The 20,352-nt window shown below is 45.8% G+C and overlaps 1 protein-coding gene across 1 annotated transcript; it reads right to left on the minus strand.

The window, feature by feature from the left end:
• Positions 1–1,565: 1,565 nt before the first annotated feature.
• On the minus strand, positions 1,566–17,768 carry LOC141098028 (nicotinamide N-methyltransferase-like). Its single transcript, XM_073585625.1, has 5 exons — positions 17,616–17,768; positions 16,271–16,478; positions 15,334–15,432; positions 14,232–14,239; positions 1,566–1,738 (listed from the first exon to the last, which is right to left on the minus strand). Exons 1-5 carry the CDS (start codon positions 17,764–17,766, stop codon positions 1,566–1,568), a joined length of 639 nt encoding a protein of 212 aa, XP_073441726.1. The 5' UTR covers positions 17,767–17,768.
• Positions 17,769–20,352: the final 2,584 nt, after the last annotated feature.

Genomic DNA, 20,352 nt, shown 5'->3' on the forward strand with positions numbered 1-20,352 from the left:
TCACCTGGTTAATTCATCAGTAAATAAGAAAAAAATAAACATTAGTAAACTAATTAAAACCCCTCTATAAAAGTTGTTGTTAAATTTCCAATGGGAAATTTTAAAGAAGCTCTCCCATCAAAAATTTTATCCTCTTAATATATTGCAGTCATCATTTTATACAGCACTGTGCACTTACAATTGTTTATTTTTTCTTTCTACTCAGTTACTTTTTCTCTTCTCTCTGGTGTATGTAGAAACAGCAAGTCTCTTGCGTTTAAATTTACTGTATATCCCCTTTATCAAATCTTGACCCAGCTTCTCCATTCTCCCCCTTGCCAGTGACTTTTGCAGCAACTTATGAGTCACACAGGAAAAATTGACCTCCAGCTTCTACATGTAACTTAGAAGTAATCAGCTAGTCAGTTTTTAATCAAGAGATGCTATGGACCTAATGGGAAAGAGAAGAATTAACTGGGGAGAAAGGCAGAATAAGTAATTGTAAGAGTTTTTATATAATCACCAGGAACTGACTTGCAAAGAGTGTTAACAAGAATCAATTATGACAATAAATTGTCTGTATATAATCAAATAGTTTTTAATGGAAAATATCATTAAAGAAAATAGAAATCTCTAGAAACTTCTTTATTTGTCAATCTATAATATTTTCAAACACATTAATATCAACAATGGAGATATACGTTAATGTAATATAATACAATTTGCATAATTCGTATCATTTGCATAAGGTAAGTATTTTAAAGGCTGAATTCAACAATGTACTGCAATGTACTATTGTACTACAATAGAGTCTACTTATGCAATTAATGATATTTGATATTAATTATGTAGAGATATTAAACCACATAAACAATTCTTAAAGATTGTTATATTTTTTCTAAAGCTTCACCTGAAAATTTAACACTTAATTCTGTTTATGCTTGTGAGCTACAATGAATATAACACGCTTTTTAATCCATAAGTTCACTCTGAACAGTTCCCTTCTTAACTTTCCAATGGTCAATGATAAAACCTACTCCAACCAGAGCTTTCCTAACAAAATTGTCATCATACCTGAATCAGAACCTCCCACTCCCGTCTCCAAGACTATACACATGCTGCGCTAATTCTTTGGAATGCACTTCCCAGGTCAATACGATTAGTCCCCAATCCCCACAATTTTAAGCGTGCCCTGAAAACTCATTTATTCAGACTGGCCTACCGCCTCAACACATTAACCTAATCTATCCCTGTGTGGCACAGCCAAAAGTTTTACCATAACCAGGTTCCCCGCATCATGTTCCCACATGCTTTATACATCCATTAGCCCTCTGTGTCTGTACTGTTACACACTTAACATTATGGCTGGTTCATACAATCAGGGCAATTGTTACCACCCACCTTTCGTGTCTACCTTTTTTCCTCATAGATTGTAAGCTTGCGCGCAGGGCCCTCATTCCTCTTGGTATCTGTTATGATCTATGTGATTATTGTTATCCTGTAATGTCTATCGTCTGTACAAGTCCCCTCTGAAATGTAAAGTGCTGCAGAATATGTCGGCGCTATAGAAATAAAATGTATTATTATTATGATTTATTATATGGAACTGAGATTGTGTAATATGTTACATATAATCCTCCAAATAAAATATTGTGCCCTTCAGGTTTCAGCAACCCTAAGAACCTCCTGGGATATCCCATATAGTCATTTTGATCTTTGCAGATAGGATCCAGGAGCCAAGCACTGATGATACAATCTCCTGGTGGTAAGATGATCGAACCCATCATATTTACTTTCCACAGGTCAACTTATGCAACATGTTGCATTGCTAGTCTCATCTTTTATTGTTTCTCCTGCAACAGGTCACTGAAACAAAATAAATAAATAAAAAAAATAATTGTCCCAGTCACCATCAATAGAACCCGGCTTCTCTATACCTTGTCTTAAAGTACAGTTAGAAGGACCTGATTCATCAAAGGTGTGAGTGCTAAGATACTGTACCCTATAGATGAGAATATTGATCTCAGATGACAAATGTAGATTTTTTTTCTTCTGGCTTATTTTAAGTATCATTGGAAATAAAGTATCAGAAAAGATTTTATTTTGGATTGGCTTAGGGGTTCAATGAAGTAAGAAAATTTGCATCATTATTGAAAGTTGTAAGAGCATTAAAGGCTCAAAAACGAGTCTGTAGGTTTTGGCCGAATATCGAACAACAATGCACAAATTGGTTAAAGCTCTTCAAAATCAAAAAATATGTGAAGTTATCACACTTGAGCCGAGAGAGCCGCGGTCAGTCTGTGTAGTAGCAGTCCGATTGACACTGTGAAGGAAATTTGATTAGATAAATCTATCCCTGTGTGTGCTGTGGCCCTTCCCAATTAGGCTGAGTGAGCACTCAAAAATGACACTGCGCACCAAGGGTGACAGAATAACATTCCATCAATACTGATGCTTTATTGTACATACATGTTTTTATAGTTGCATATAGAAAGTGGTGGTCACACTGGTTGGTTGGTTAGTTAGTTACCATATGGTCAAACTTCTAGGTTATTGGTTATCTGAATACATGGAAGATTGTGGTTAATGCATAACAACAGGCCAATTAAGCATCTAATGTGTAACTGTTGCTTTTCCTGCAATTAGGCTAGAAGTTGACACATCAGCTCGGGACATCTGGGGTTCAGTTACTCTTTATGTCTGGAAAGTTCCAAGACATTGCCTGGTTTGTGGCAGCAATTTTAAGCAATTGATTACAGTGTTTATATTAGCTGTTAGTATATATGCAAGTGAGATCTATATGTTTTATTTATTTCCATAACAATCCCCCCTTAGATATCACATGCCCTAATCCTAACCTTCTGTCCCAATGCGCTGGAACTCTTTTGTGCTGCCAGTTAGAAGACGCATGCCAAGTGCATACATCCCCTTCATACAGACTTTCACAAGAGGGAAGTGGTCAGAGACTAACACTATATGTATATGTGCCTCTTTCACCTAACCATAGTGTTTTGGATTGTATATAAGATAGTTGATTGACCTATGGCTGTCATTTTGTCTGTCTTTGTTCCTCGTTTTATATATTCTTGTATTACCAGCTGTTTTAAATGTCGATTACTTATTAAAATCTTTTTCATGTTTACCCGCTACTCCTCTTTCTCCTGCTTTTTTACACATTCTTATGGAGTCAGTTCTTTGGCTTTGGTGGCTCATCACACCCCTAGGTGGTGCTGTGTTGCATATGCCTAATGTATCTGGGTTTTGCATTATGTTCTGTAGTACCTGGTGTTAGGGCTGGCGGAATGCACCAAATAATAAAAGATGATAATAAGGTGAGTGTGCAGCCCGGGGTCCACCGTGCAGAGATGGTAAACTGCTGCTTGGTAATGGCGGACGATATATGGCAGTATAAAGGAAGACCACACACAGGTTATTGTCACCCAGTGTGTACAGGAGAGGACTCTCTTACCTCACAGAGCCGCACTACCACGGAACATAAATGCCGGAGCCTGTTTAAGCTCACAGAGCTCAGCAAGGGAGCGCTCAGTAAACGGTCACAGAACTCAGCCCCAAGAACACATCGCACCTGCGGACGCCACTAATGGATGCTGGCTACCGTGGAGTGCCGACCACGTGCATCATGGCATACAGACAAAGCCACCGGTGGACGCTGATGCCAGTCTCTGACTTTGCCTCCTACCTGCATCTCAGCCTGGGAGCGTAACAGGTTAGGCTACACAACACATGCGTACCAAGGGTAGGAGTTTCATAATGAGTCATTCACCAGAGACAGTCATACATGCATACAACACTCACTCCACATTGTCTATAATCTTTTTCTATATTAGCACATGGCCAGGCAGCCATGCAAACCTTTTATAGTTGCAGCCTTCCAGGACCTTCCTGGTGGTCCAATCGGAGCAGCAACAGGACCTGAGCATGTGACCTCTGACCTCCAATGAGAGGTCATCCCACGGGCATGCTCAGTAGGAGGAAAACAGGACTTAGTGCCAGGAGCGTCTGCTCGCCGCTGACTCATGCATTGGACAATAGCTGAGCCTGGAGGAGCAACCAGATGCCTAGCATTAGCCTGGGCAAGACACTGAGACCTATGTCTCTGCTGAGCAGGGATCTCTGCGGCCGCAAAGAATGGGAGACCGCAGAGGACAAGGCTTGAGATTCCCCCTTTGCAGTGGGGGAAACTTGATGCCTATCACCTGGACTTTCTCCCTTCTAAGGTAGATACACGTATCCCTGGCCAGTGGGCACGACCTCGCACTTTATTAACTTGTACGGAGTGAGGCCACACCCTCCAGTTGGCCATGCCCATGAGACGACTACATCATCTGACGGGGAGTGGCGTTGGCTCAACACAAGTGTATGGAGTGAGACCAGGCCTGGTGAACAAGAATATGTAAAACTCATACATACCCTCTGTTCCCCGGTCTGAAAGCGACGGATCCCCTAAACACACAGTTCATAATTCATAAGTCTGCAGTCACACAGAGTGAGAGCAGACTTATCAATTTGGACCGGACAAACCTTTTAATATAAACGTATGAGAACCTTGTTCTGAGTCTCCTAGACTTACAATGAGAAAGTGACTTCCATTCAAATAGACATGCTATAGTGAGCCAGCTGTCATAATTGCAATCAAATGAGGAACCAGATAACCAGAGCAATGCTGGAAATGGTAGGAGACAGTGATGAGTAAATATTTTAATTAGATGTGAATGAATACCGTATATACTCACATATAAGTCGAGATTTTCAGCCCATTTTTTAAGGCTGAAAGTCCCCCTCTCGGCTTATATGCAACTTATATATGCCAGGGGGTCAGTGGGGGAGGGGGAATGGGGGTGTCAGATCATACTGACCCCCCTGGCATGGTCTCTGCAGCTCCCCTGCTTCTCCTATGGTCAGGTTCCTTCCTTCAGCGGTCACATGGTACCGCTCATTAAAGTCATGAATATGCGCATATTCATGACTTTAATGAGCAGCACCACGTGACCGCTGAAGGAAGGAGCCAGAGCAAATAGGAGAAGCAGGGGGGCTGCAGAGACCACGCAAGGAGGGGGTAAGTATATGTGATATTCACCTGTCCCTGGTCCACCACTGCGGCTGCTCTGTCCTCCATGTCCTCTGGCTGTGATGTTCAGGTCAGAGGATGTGGTGATGTAGTTAGTGCACGCCACGCCCTCTGCTGCCTGAACGTCACTGACAGAGGACCCGGAAGACAGAACTGCAGTAGTGGACAGGGGACAGGTGAGAATCTGAGGTGCCGAGGCCCCGAGCCAGCAGTGACACCAGCATCTGGCCCCCAGCAACAAGAGGTGAGTATGTCATTTTTTTTATTTGCAGCAGCAGCGGTAGCCGCAATATGGGGCTTAATCTATGGAGAATCTTATGGGGTTATAATCTATGGAGCATCTTATTGAGCAGCATATGGGCTCATAATCTATGGAACATTTTATGGGGGCATAATTTATGGAGCATTTTATGGGGACATAATCAATGGAGCATCTTATGGGAGAATAATCTATAGAGCATTTTATGGGGAATTTTATGGGGGCATAATCTATGGAGAATTTTATGGAGCATCTTATGGGGGCATAATCGATGGAGCATTTTATGAGGCAGCACATGTGGCATAATCTATGGAGCATCTTATGGGGCCATAACCTTTATGGAGCAGCATATGGGGCATATTATTCTATTGAGCATATTATGGGGCCATCAACCTTTATGGAGCAGCTTATGGGGCATATTATTCTATGGAACATCTTATGGGGCCATAACTAATCTTTGTGCAGCATTATATGGGGTTTATTTTGTATGGAGCATCTTATGGGGCCATCATAAACTGCATGAAGAATTATATGAGGCTCCTGATGCAATATGGATATTCAAAACATTTAACCTACTGAGGTCTCAATTAATTTTACTTTTATTGGTATTTATAGGCTTATACACGAGTCAATACATTTTCCAAGTTAATTTGTGGCAAAATTAGGGGGTCGGCTTATACTCGGGTTGACTTATACACAAGTATATACGGTAATCTGAAAATTGAATTTGCTAAGTTTGGCAATTTTTCCCCCAACATTTGATTTGCAGTGGATAAGTCTCCATATTGCGAAGGAGAGAAAGAGAGAACACACTAAAACAACACACATTGAAAGGATACACATGACTGATTGCTAACAATCTTTTAAATGTGACATGCTTAAAGTGTAACTGTCATTTCGGGATAACGCAGCAGCAGAATGTCTGTGTCTGCCTCCCTTTTCCATAGAACTTTATAAGCATCAGCCGCCATCATCTCATTAAAAGGGAATTACTACGAACAGATATAGCTTGGAATTAAGAAAATTGAGAGTGAATGATCAGTTCAGGAGGAAAAATAAGCAGTTTTCGCAGAAAAGAAACATTACAAAGTTTCTTATTTTTATGTTTACTATTGACTAATGAAAATAAAAAGTAAAAACTAGGGTTACAATTTAAGTTTATTCCACTATTGAAACAAAAGCAAATAGGTAATAGAACAGCCATGAGACAGATGATCCAGCCAGGTCTCAGCATAGGTCTACAGTAATTCTTAAGATCTAGAATACAAATTTTACAAGAGAGATCCTTGAAAGATATTTATATATTAGAAAATTTCTGGAATAACGTTACACATTGCATTTTTATTGAAGATTGAATAGTTATATAATTATATAACCATAGCATGCACTAGATACATATTACAGAAATTATGCTAATTGTGGAAATTAATATAATTCTCAACACGAAACCCTGCTATATTATTTGCTCTTTTAAAGACTTATATATCAATCTTTAAATATGAATTATATTTCTAGTTTTCTTTACAGTAATTAGAGCTCCTTCTCTTTGTGAGCTACAATGAATAGCGCGTTCTTATAATCAATAAGGTCACTCACAGCCGTTCTCTTCTTAACCATACTGCAATCAATTATAAATCCTGCATCAACAAGAGCTTTCCAGACACAATCCTCAATCCCACCGCCGTTCGTCCAAATACGGAGGCGACTAATGGGGGTCCCGCTGCCACCAAAATGCGACGGACAGCGGACCCTGTGTCACCACTATGTCACAGTCCCACCACTGACACGGGTGTATCAGCGGACGGAGGGACGAGACACAATGCCGGCACACGGCTATCACAGGCACAGTTGGGGCTTATCTTAGTTATCCCACCACTGGCACCATGTGACAAAAATATCCAGCAAGCTAATCTCGCTCTACAATTTGCCGCATGGGGAGTTTAATTTGGATGCCCCACCACTGCTATCAATCTTCCAAGTACTGCGGGGATTTATGTATATCCCACTTTCTCTGTTCCACTTTGGAACTCGCAGCTCTCCGGCGCCCCCCTTACCCTCAGGTCAGTCAGGGAACTGCACCTAGGATAATTAGTCGCCGGACGGGCTGCCTGTTGTGAACCGGCAATTAGGCTTCTGCAGTAAGGGAATTATCAATGCTGTGGCCGCAGCCCCTTATTCACCAATATAAGACCCTTCTGCACTGCCAGCAAGCCGCAATAGCTGTACACAACGCGCTGCCACCAGTCACGGTTACTTAATTCACAGTGTTAAATTAAGAGGGTCCGTGGCAAACCCCTTGAATTAGTAGCGATTATCTAACAAAGGCGTATAGTTCGATTCTTAGAGCATGGAGACAGATCTAAATAATTATATCATTTATTCCCCGAAAAAGTAGGGCAGTGATTACAGATAAAAGTTGCTATAAAATTGAGACATAAAATATGTACATTAGACAAGTATAAAGCAAAGTGGATGAAAGAAGAAGGTACACTAACATTTAGTCAATTGTTGTTAGGCATCCCATGTGGCTTTAAGGGGGGTGGAGGTGGAGCTGCACATCTCCACTCATCTGGGTTCTGCTCAGCACAAGGATTGGAGCTCTTCTCTGCTGGTTTTGCCAGGGAATGCCTTATAGACTTTCCTATGTGACATCACGGAGGGGTGCATTCTGGGTTGATCCCACCTCTCTCATCCAAGTTATATTTTGGCTACAAAACTTAGATTAGCTATAACTTTATGGGAGAAGCTGGTATGGACTCGTCAGTGGTATCATGTTGCTCAGCGTAATGAGCCTATCAAGAAAACATCAAACATCTATGCGATATGACCGTCCATTTGGGGACAAATCATATCTCATGTTCTGGACAGGGTAGAACTTCGAAAGATACGCGGTATCGAAGCTGGGACCGCTCAGGTTACAAAAATATGATTTTCAGATCTCTACTTGGTACGGTTTTCGCAGGGCAGGCTCTTAAAGGTTTACTTCTAACCTTTATTTCAAACAAAGACCTTTTTCCCGCACTTTTTTTCCCAGCTGAGAGAAGCCAAATGGTGTGACAGGAAGTTGGTTTATGGCACTTGGGGGGAAGGGAAGCTGCTGCAGTGTGCAATGTAACTGAGACACTGGCAGGCAGCTTCTCACAAAATGGAGGATTTGTAGCACTTTCCAACAGAGAACATATCTTGCAGACATTGTACATCACACCTCCCCCCTTAAGAGGGCGCTAAGGAGGCATTACCTCTCAGTAATCGGCCATGCACACCTCAGCGGGTTCGCCCCGGCAGGACAACCCATCGGCATTGCCGTTTTCACTGCTCTTCCTGTGTTTTACAGTGAAGTCGTACTGTTGAAGGGCAAGGCTCCAGCGGAGCAACCTTCCATTGGTTCCGGACACTGTGTGCAACCAGCTCAGAGGGTTGTGGTCGGTTACCACTGTGAAGGCGCGCCCGTACAGGTAGGGCTGCAAACGTTGCAGTGCCCATACCATGGCCAGACACTCCTTCTCGATGGTCGAGTATGCCACTTCCCTCGGCAATAGTTTCCGGCTCAGGTACAACACGGGGTGCTCTTGGTCCCCCGAGTCGACCTGGCTAAGCACAGCACCGAGGCCAAACTCACTGGCGTCGGTCTGTACCAGAAACGGGCGGCTGCTGTCGACTGCTCTCAACACTGGAGAGTTGCACAGGGCTGCTTTCAAAGCTTCGAAAGCCGCCTCACAGTCATCTGTCCAGTTGACTGTTTGGGGTAGCCTCTGCTTGGTGAGGTCAGTCAAGGGTTTGGCAAGGGCGCTATAGTCCTGTACGAACCGCCTATAGTACCTGCAGTGCCCAAGAAGGACTTCACCTGTTTCTTGGTCCTGGGGGTGGGCCAGGACACGATTGCGTCCACTTTTTCTGGCTCCGGACTCATGGAACCCCCGCCTACCCGGTGCCCCAGGTAGTGGACCTCGCGCATGCCCATCTGGCACTTTCCCGGCTTGATAGTCAGGCCTGCCTGGTGAAGACGCTTGAGCACCTCCTGGAGGTGCTGAAGGTGTTCCTTCCAGGTGGAACTGAAGACGGCAATATCGTCTAAGTGCGCCACCGCGTACTCCTCCAGTCCCGAAGCAGGTGGTTGACCATCCGCTGGAAAGTGGCAGGGGCATTTTTCATGCCGAAGGGCATGACTGTGGACTCGTACAGTCCAAAGGGGGTGATAAAGGCGGATTTCTCCTGCGCCTCAGGGCTCAGGGGAATCTGCCAGTATCCCCGACTCAAATCCATGATGGATATGTACTTGGCTTTCGACAACCGCTGAAGCAAATCCTCGATGCACGGCATTGGGTGGGCATCAGAGGTTGTGATGGCGTTGAGCCCCCTGTAGTCCATGCAGAACCGCGTGGTTCGATCCTTTTTAGGCACGAGGACTACAGGTGAAGCCCACGTGCTTTTTGACCGTCGAATCACCCCCAGCCTTAACATCTCATCGATCTCTTGGCGCATGACTTGTTGCACCGCTTCAGAGATCCGATAGGGTGTTCGCCGTAATGGGGCGTGATTCCCGGTGTCCACCTCATGAACAGCTAACTCCGTCCTCCCCGGTTGGTTGGTGAACACGACCCGGAAGGGTTCCAGGGTGGCCATCAACTGCAACCGCTGGGATACGGTTAGCGAACCACTTATCTCCATGTCCTCAATGGACCCATCGGCCTTGGCCTGGGCCAGCATGTCCAGGAGGGGATCTTCCTCCCCATCCTCTGGCAGATTGCAGACCGGTAGGACGCAAGCTTCACGTTCATAGTGCGCCTTCAGCATGTTGACGTGAAAGGCCTTGCGCCTACCCCGAGCATGGTCAAGCGTGACCATGTAGGTGACCGGGTTGAGCTGTTGGTGGATGACGTACGGGCCTTCCCAGGCTGCCTGAAGCTTATCCGTTGGTACAGGGACCAGCACCCACACCTTTTGACCCACCTGGTAGGTCCGTTCCCGGGCGTTCTGGTCGTACCAGCGCTTCTAGTCAGCCTGAGCCTGCGTCATGTTGTCATGCACCAACTGCGTCAAGGTCTGCATCTTGTCACGGAAGCGCATGACATAATCCACGATGGACACTTCTGTGGGGTTTGGCTCATCTTCCCAGGATTCTCTTATCAACCCAAGGGGTCCCCGGACTCGCCTGCCATACAGGAGCTCGAAGGGGGAGAACCCAGACGAGGCCTGCGGAACTTCTCTGTAAGCGAACAGCAGGTGTGGTAGGTACCGCTCCCAGTCGCGCCCTTGGGTCTCAACCAGTATGCGGAGCATCTGTTTGAGGGTACCGTTGAAACGTTCACACAAACCATTAGTCTGTGGGTGATACGGACTCGATACCAGGTGCGTCACCTGCATTTTCTTACAGAGAGCCTCCATTAGGCGAGACATGAATTGGGGCCCTTGATCGGTAAGCATCTCCCTGGGAAATCCTACTCTTGAAAAGATGGTCACCAGTGCGTCAGCCACCTTATCTGCCCTGGTTGAAGACAGAGCTACTGCCTCTTGGTACCGGGTAGCGTAGTCTACCACGGTGAGAATGTAGCGCTTTCCGGAGCTGCTGGGGACAGCCAGCGGGCCTACGATGTCCACCGCGATTCTCTGGAAAGGCTCCTCTATCACCGGCAAAGGAATAAGGGGAGCCTTAAGAGCAGGCCCTGCCTTACCCACTTTTTGACAGGTGGCACAGGAGCGGCAGTAGTGTGTTACATCTGTCCCCATCTTGGGCCAATAGAAGTGTTGAGACAGCCGTGCCTTTGTTTTGCCGATCCCCAAGTGTCCAGCGAGTGGAATCTCATGGGCAATCCGCAACAACTCAGTTCTGAACTGATAGGGGACGACCAACTGTCTTTCCCTCAACCACTCCTTTTTAGGATCTCTGGGTACTGTCTCCCGGTACAACCTTCCTCGTTCCCAGAACACCCTCTCCTTATCAGACTCGGAGGTGGGCGTCTCGGCGAGACCTCTAAATTTCTCCAGGCTGGCATCTGAGTGCAGAGTAGCCTGGAACTCCATGCTGGAGGCTACCAGAAGTGACGTCAGGGTACCTCCTTTACTGGGACCCTCTGGAACCGGCTCTGGGTTCACCTCTGGTTCAGTCTCTCCTGTAGCAGCAGAGGGTCCAGAAGACAGTGCGTTACCTGTGATCTGGGCACTCTGACTGCGTGTGACAGCTGCTATGTATGCTGCCTCCCTGGGGATTTCTACAGACCCACCAGCCGGTGCTGCCCTGGGCTCTACCTCCCCATCCACCCCCAACACTTCAGGAGCAGTGCTACTTATGGGCCAGTTACCTTCCTCGGTGGCACTGGTCAGCTGCATGGCATTACCTTCCTCATGGTCCCCATGCACCTCCCCATTTCCTTGAGCACCGTTGCTTGCTCCTGCCAGGGGTTCCTCAGCCGTCTCACTCCGCAGAGTGACGGGGCTGAGCACCTCGGTACCTGTGGAAACATCTACCGTTTCAAAGAAAGGGTTAGCGGGTTCAGTCGGCACAGATACATCAACATCATCATCATCCTTCCTAGGAAAAGAATGGTTATCAGTTTGCTTTGGTACATTCACATCAGCATCATACCTGGGGAAAGAATGGTTGCTAGTTGCATCATTACTCATCAAGGCATTAGCAGGTAACACATTCAGTTTCCCATCATCAACATCATCAGGTTTAACGTTACCCTTATTATCGGTTTGGGGAAGGGTGTCAGGGACATAGTATGCAACCATCCGTCCCAAGTTAGTCCCCAATAAAACATCAGTGGGCAAATTTTCAGACACTCCCACCTCCCTCAACCCGCTCCCAGCACCCCAATCAAGATAAACCCGGGCCACTGGCAAGGGACAACGGTTGCCTCCAATCCCGGTGACAGTCAGGGTTTTCCCCTCGACAAACTCTTCAGGGGCCGCCAGTCCAGGACGGATGAGGGTTCGTTCAGCCCCGGTGTCCTTGAGGCCTGTAGCAAGATGGCCCCCACCTGAACAGGTTGAACGTTGTCATTAGCCCTCCCAACCACACCTCCCACCAAAAGAACAGAGGCATTGGGCCCAGAGGCCTTGGCTGGGGGACTCTTCGGCTTTTCCGGACAGGTGTACGAGAAGTGACCAGGCCGCTTGCAGAGGTGACACAGGCGACTGCCAGTAGCCGGCCTGCTGTTGGCAACAGGGACTGGGCCTCCAGAGGGATGGCTAGCTGGGGCACTGGGGTTGGTTGCAGGCTTACCCCCTTTCCAGCTGGTGGCGACTGGCCTCCGCGTCTCGGCCTTCCGGTTGGCCTCGTAGTTGTCAGCGATCTGCGCTGCTTTGTCCGCGTTCGTTGGTTCGCGGTCCAGGATGAACTGTCGGACCTCAGCTGGGCAGAGATGCAGGAACTGGTCTTTGATCATCAGGTCCCGCAGCTGCTCAAAGGTTTCAACGGACAGTCCATGGATCCACTGGTCAAAGTGGGTCCTGAGTCCTTGCACCACATCACTGTAGCTATCGTGTGGGCCACGTTGGAGGTGCCGGAACTTCTTTCGGTATACCTCAGGTGTCAGCCGGTATTTGGCGATCAGCGCCTGCTTTATGGCGTCATAGTCGTCATCGGCTTCTGGCGGAAGAGAAGCAAATGCCTCCAGGGCTTTGCCTTTTAGCCCTGGGGTCAAGTACCTTGCCCATTGGTCTCTAGGCAGCTGGTACTGTCTGCAGGCTTTCTCAAAGGCTCACAGAAACGTGTCCAAGTCCCCGTCCTTTTCCATCACGGGAAAATGCTCTGGCCGGGGTTTAGGAGTCTGGAGGCTGCTGGGCTCACCGCTTCGGGCTGTGGGGGCATTCCCACCCCGCTGGAGTACCTCCAGTTCATGGGCCCTCTGCTCCTGGCGCTCGGCTCTCTCAGCCTCTGCTCGGCGCTCAGCTCTCTCAGCCTGGGCTTGACGCTCGGCTTGGGCCTCCTGCCGATATTGCTGGATCAGCCTCACACGCCCATCACTGTCTTTGGCGGGGAGTTCGTCCAAGGCCATTTGCAGATAGGGGTCCACCCCGTTCTGGTTGAATGTGGGGCCAGCGCTCAGTAGTGGAGCCTCCGCTGCAGCCCCATTGCCACTTGGGCCAACTTCTGCGCTCGCTGGATTCTGGTCGTTGTCCAGCTGCACTAGATCCGCGATCATTTGAGCTCTGGTTTTGTTCGTGGCGTCAAGGCCTTGGTACGTGCATAACCCAGCAAGAACTTCCTTTGTCTGCCGTTTGTACCAAGGTTCTCCTTTTGCCGCCATGGTTGCCAAATAAAAGATAGAAAAGAAAAATGGAGAAAAAGGGAGGGAATACTTGCAAGTACACACTAATGTCTCAGGACTAGTAACCACTGAGTCTGTTCTCCAAAACCTATGATGCAGGATTCCCGCAGGAACCGTGCAGGTTTTTAGTGAGAGGAATGATTGCTCAAACCAAATCACTAATGCTCTAGGATTATCCCACCGCTCTGCCACCAATATGTGACGAACAGCCCACCGCCGTTCGTCCAAATACGGAGGCGACTAACGGGGGTCCCGCTGCCACCAAAACGCGACAGACAGCGGACCCTGTGTCACCACTATGTCACAGTCCCACCACTGACACGGGTGTATCAGCGGACGGAGGGACGAGACACAATGCCGGAACACGGCTATCACAGGCACAGTTGGGGCTTATCTTAGTTATCCCACCACTGGCACCATGTGACAAAAATATCCAGCAAGCTAATCTCGCTCTACAATTTGCCACAGGGGGAGTTTAATTTGGATGCCCCACCACTGCTATCAATCTTCCAAGTACTGCGGGGATTTATGTATATCCCACTTTCTCTGTTCCACTTTGGAACTCGCAGCTCTCCGGCGCCCCCCTTACCCTCAGGTCAGTCAGGGAACTGCACCTAGGATAATTAGTCACCGGGCGGGCTGCCTGTTGTGAACCGGCAATTAGGCTTCTGCAGTAAGGGAATTATCAATGCTGTGGCCGCAGCCCCTTATTCAGCAATATAAGACCCTTCTGTACTGCCAGCAAGCCGCAATAGCCATACACAACGCGCTGCCACCAGTCACGGTTACTTAATTCACAGTGTTAAATAAAGAGGGTCCGTGGCAAACCCCTTGAATTAGTAGCGATTATCTAACAAAGGCGTATAGTTCGATTCTTAGAGCATGGAGACAGATCTAAATAATTATATCATTTATTCCCCGAAAAAGTAGGGCAGTGATTACAGATAAAAGTTGCTATAAAATTGAGACATAAAATATGTACATTAGACAAGTATAAAGCAAAGTGGATGAAAGAAGAAGGTACACTCACATTTAGTCAATTGTTGTTAGGCATCCCATGTGGCTTTAAGGGGGGTGGAGGCGGAGCTGCACGTCTCCACTCATCTGGGTTCTGCTCAGCACAAGGATTGGAGCTCTTCTCTGCTGGTTTTGCCAGGGAATGCCTTATAGACTTTCCTATGTGACATCACGGAGGGGTGCATTCTGGGTTGATCCCACCTCTCTCATCCAAGTTATATTTTGGCTACAAAACTTAGATTAGCTATAACTTTATGGGAGAAGCTGGTATGGACTCGTCAGTGGTATCATGTTTCCCAGCATAATGAGCCTATCAAGAAAACATCAAACATCTATGCGATATGACCGTCCATTAGGGGACAAATCATATCTCATGTTCTGGACAGGGTAGAACTTCGAAAGATACGCGGTATCGAAGCTGGGACCACTCAGGTTACAAAAATATGATTTTCATATCTCTACTTGGTACGGTTTTCGCAGGGCAGGCTCTTAAAGGTTTACTTCTAACCTTTATTTCAAACAAAGACCTTTTTCCCGCACTTTTTTTCCCAGCTGAGAGAAGCCAAATGGTGTGACAGGAAGTTGGTTTATGGCACTTGGGGGGAAGGGAAGCTGCTGCAGTGTGCAATGTAACTGAGACACTGGCAGGCAGCTTCTCACAAAATGGAGGATTTGTAGCACATTCCAACAGAAAACATATCTTGCAGACATTGTACATCACAATTGGTTCCATTATATTTTCTTTCTCGAGGTCACATTTCACAATATGTTGGAGGGCTGATTTCACATTTCCTTCTTTGTCCTGTAATAGATCACTGAAAAACATTTGCAAAATGATTTAAGTGATTGTCCTACATACAGTACTAAATAGGATGGAATTAGGGCATAGAGATTAGCGCAGGAAAATGGATACATTTCGTCTTTGAGACTAGAGATGAGCTAATCGATCTGCAAAGAATCGAGTATGAGTCAAATGTTCTGAAATTCACGATTCCAAGCAAACGTAAACACCTAGGTATTCAATTCATGGGGGTGGGTAAAAAAATACCCTACAGCATTTCACAAACCGGTGAAGGCTCTGTGAATGTTCTAATCAAAGAATCATAGAACGGTAGAGTTGGAAGGGATCTTCTGGGTCCTGGGTCATCTGGTCCAACCCCCTGCTCAAAGTAGGATTCACTAAATCATCTCAGACAGATGTCTGTCCAGCCTCTGTTTGAAGACTTCTATTGAAGGAGAACTCACCACCTGATCCAAGCAAATGTCAACACCTAGGTATTCAATTCATGGGGGTGGGTAAAAAAAAATACCCTACAGCATTTCACAAACTGGTGAAGGCTCTGTGAATGTTCTAATCAAAGAATCATAGAACGGTAGAGTTGGAAGGGATCTCCTGGGTCATCTGGTCCAACCCCCTGCTCAAAGTAGGATTCACTAAATCATCCCAGACAGATGTCTGTCCAGCCTCTGTTTGAAGACTTCTATTGAAGGAGAACTCACCACCTGTTCCACTCACTGATCACCCTAACTGTCCAAAGTTTTTTTTAATATCTAATCTGTGTCTCCTCCCATTCAGTTTCACCCCATTGCTTCTAATTTTTTCTTGTGCATATGAGAATAAAGATGATCCTTCTGCAATGTGATAGCACTTACGTGCTTCCTTTTTGGCCTACATGAAGTTTTGTGGCATGTCCCCAATCAAATGCTCCTGTACGTGAGTCCACCCATCTTTTCAGCTCCATGATGCATCTGTCTCTCATCTTCAGCACTATGATGGGTTTGAAAAATTTGCAGGCTGTAAACAAATGATGAACCAAGGAACCAACACTTAAGTCAATCAACACTTCTCCTTTAACGTGACCTGTAGAAAAAAAATTATAAATGTATAAAACAAATACATACCAGATTGAAATGCCTCCAAAACAGGATCTTTCATTGTCTAAATTCACTTTTTCAACAAAAAAAAGAACTGATACGACTGGACAGAAAGATAAAAATGAAATCATTCCATTGCGGCATCAATTCCATTGATGGAGTGGCAGTGAAGAGATGTAGACACATTGAACAAAGCTGCCCTGTGTTACTAGTAGCTTTGCTGCAGGAGATACTTGTTTTTAGACTCCCACCAATCTCATGCTGATAACATATCCTAAGAAAAGGTCTTTAATAGTTTCTGCCTGGACAAGATCTACAAGACCATAGCTCAAACAGCTATAGCCATCTCAGCCACTCATGTACCACTCAAATGGTTGGGGCTACAGAATCAGGCAAACAAGCTACTAAAGAAATGATTGAGAGTTATGAGAAAACCACAGAACTACAAGCTACATTGATTCCATAACTCTGAAGTAACAGAAGCAGTTCAGCATGTGCAATGTTCTTGTGCCTAAGCATACACTGATGAGTCATATATTGCCATATAACAGCAGCTTCCAAAATTATTTCACCCACAATTGATGTTTCAGATTAACCTTTCTTAATCCGAAGCATGTTTTCTGGAAATTAGAGAGGTAAAACAATGAATCTATAGTCAGTCAAAGAAAAAAGAAACATCCGGCACTGTCCCTGAGAATGAAATACCCGCAAAGCCACTTATAACCGCTATCAGTGTGACACGTGTAACCCTTGCTGAACGGGTGCTCTATCCATGTGACGAAAAAACATGAAATATCATAGTAGAAAAAGACAGCAGGATGGCACTCACCGTTCTCTTGAAATTATTCATTTTATTTCATTTTAATAAAGCATAGGCAATGGCACGGGAGAAATGCAAAAAGACGGACGACAGCCGTTTCGTGCACCATGCACTTCAACAGGTCACAAACAATGAATCTGTTAACCAAGGGACCTAATATTCTTCAATATATTCAAAGACCATAGCTTTGAGGAACCTGCGGATGGCCATTCTCACTTTTTCTGATCACCAAAACCGGCAAAACACAAATGTGTAATTTATCTAAAGTTATCAGTACAGACATCGAAAGAGTAAGATACATACTCTCTGTGAAAGTTTTTACAATATTTTCAGTGGGAAATATTAACGAATCTTCTCGAAAGACCATGTCTTCTTTATCTGAAAAATACTTCTCCAGACCTGCTCTGGAGTCAATGCCATCTACATGATAGAACATATAGTTACTGGAATCCATTATCTTATTTTGTATCAAGACAAGGTGACTCCTTCTACATCGGTTCTCATAGTCTTTATATAATCAACAGGAATAAATTTACATGGAAAGTAATAATGTCTTATCTGGTCATGAGTTTTCATCATCATGAGCAAGTCTTGGGAATATACATTAACATAGTGTTAGGGTTTGTGGATCGCACCAAATATAAAATATGAAAAGGTGCGATCGCAACCCAGGGTCCACCGTGCAGTGATGGAGGAACTACAGCTAGTAACCAATGGCAGAGTGATGGTGCGTGCAAGCACCGTAAACAAATTGAGTTAACTGTCACTCCGTGTGGAAAGAGTGCAAATGTAACAATTAGGCCACATGTACAAATTGAGTATTTGGTGAGTTTTTACCCCAGTATTTGTAAGCCAAAACCAGGAGTGGAATGGTCAGAGTAAAAGCATAATAGAAACATTTGCACCACTTGTGTATTTTTCACCCACTCCTGTTTTTGGCTTACAAATACTGGGGTAAAAAACTCACCAAATACTCAATGTGTGCATGTGGCCTTATATGGGTACTATGGAATCTGATTGCATGGGATAATATGACACTGAGACCAAAGTTGATGCAAATAAGTATATTTAACAAGTGTAACAAAACTAACAGGGCACTTCCTGCAATTGCAACAAAAACACAGCTCAATATGGAAATGTCCAGAGTAACAGAAGAGCGGAGCGCGACCGCTATTATAACCAGTCCAACAGGAATATAACGCAGGTGTGTACAAGGCACTAAACGTAGGAGAACGTATTTGAGTAAGCACACCACATTTAATGAGGCAGTCCAGCGATATTAAGAATGAGCATGCACACAGCACTGAAGTGTAGAAGTCCAGTAATCATAAAGGTGGGAATGCATTCAGCAGTAAAATGTGGAAGTCCATCTTTATACCAGAGCGGCATTAACAAGAGAAGGTCACTATGTGTACCTTTTGGACTGTAAGTCAAGCACAGCAGCCCAAACAAACACAGATCTGGAGGAGAAGATGATGTCAGGATTTCTTACAGGTCACAGCAGTTCCAGGGGTGAATAGCTCCAACTAGAAGTCCAGACAGTAGTTAAGCACAGGCAGCATCAGGGAAATGTCCAGAAGACTGGAGGCAGTAGAACAAGGAGCGGCAGAGAACTGAGTAACGAGCAGCAGCAGCAGGGAGTTCACCAGCAGAACAGCAGGAGCTCGGGAGCCAACAGCATCAAAATGCTCAGGCAAAGAGGAGCACACGACCTGGACTTAAATAATCAGGACAGACACAAAGTTCCAAGGAAGGGCGAGATACAAGACTCCATCTTGAATAAGAGCAAACGAGGACAAAGAAAAGTCTGGAATCCTTACATCAAAGTACCTGCTTGGTTGCTCCACACAGTGGTACAACAAGAGAGAGCACTCTAGCCTATGCCCTGTTAGGCTTCACAGGGATATAGTGATAGTGATGCTAAGTGGGGTCCCTAGAGCTACCCCCCAGGAAGTTCTAAGCTGGTGGTTGCGCTTGCTCTGATACACAGTGTATGATCCGCAAATGCAACTTAGGATGTCTGGTTCAGATGCTTAGCCAAGCGGAAGTTCCCACCCTACACTGCTTGCGTAAACACACACTCGGAGTGCTAGTAGCGGTACACATGCACACAAGGTGGCAACGTATCCACCAGCACACCAAACGCAAATGATCTTAGTGCGGCGACGCTCACTCCAGGGAACCTTTTATATGTTCTGTTTAAGTTCAGTCAGACAAGACCTTGTTCATGGATTAATCTGAACCTGCCACATCACCCGAGCAGCTGACGACTGACCACCAAAGAGAGGTCGCCACCTCATGAGCATGCTCAGTGGGGAGAAATCCAGACTTAGCCTCTGGAACATCTCTTCGCCGCTGCCTGTTGTTAGTTACTATAGCTTTAGCTGGAGAGCCAGCAGTAACCAAGCGCACAGCCCGAGTCTGAGCAAGACGCTAAGACCGATGTCTTTGCTGAGCAGCCTCCACTGCGGCTGGAGCAGAATGGGAGACTGCAGAGGCAGACAAGGCTTGTGATCTAAACGGCGCACATAAGGAAAAAATTCCCAAAAAATTAAAAAAAAAACACATTTGAAAGGTTGACTCACCAAAACCCTGACTAATGCACTAGAAGGATGCAGCAGACCTCCCTTGATAAAGGCTGGGGCAGCACAGGTGCAAACCACTGATGAAAACAGCCAGTAACCCAAGAGGGTCTGGCTGCCTAGTGGAAAAAAATGCACACAAATAGGGTTTGCAAAAGACATAGGGCTTGCATAGGCTTGGGATCTACCCTGTGCATCAGGAGAATCCTGGCACCTAACATAATTCCCCCCTCTAGTGACATTTGTCATGCTCAAAAGCCACAATGAGCTGGGGGGCAGCTCCAAGGTCCTATTCTCTGGCCCATGACTAGGGATGAGTGATTAGTGAAATATTCGGACTCGCTATACTTGTAACGAGTAGGTCCTAATACGTGGGTATTTGCTACGAGTAGCAAGTCAATGTGAAATGCGAGTAATTTTCTGCTGAACCCTACAAAGCAGTCCGGCCGACTGAGGAA

Source organism: Dendrobates tinctorius, unplaced genomic scaffold (genome assembly GCF_039654945.1).
Source record: "Dendrobates tinctorius isolate UK_male_01 unplaced genomic scaffold, ASM3965494v1 ptg000086l, whole genome shotgun sequence".
Taxonomy (NCBI): Eukaryota; Metazoa; Chordata; class Amphibia; order Anura; family Dendrobatidae; genus Dendrobates; species Dendrobates tinctorius.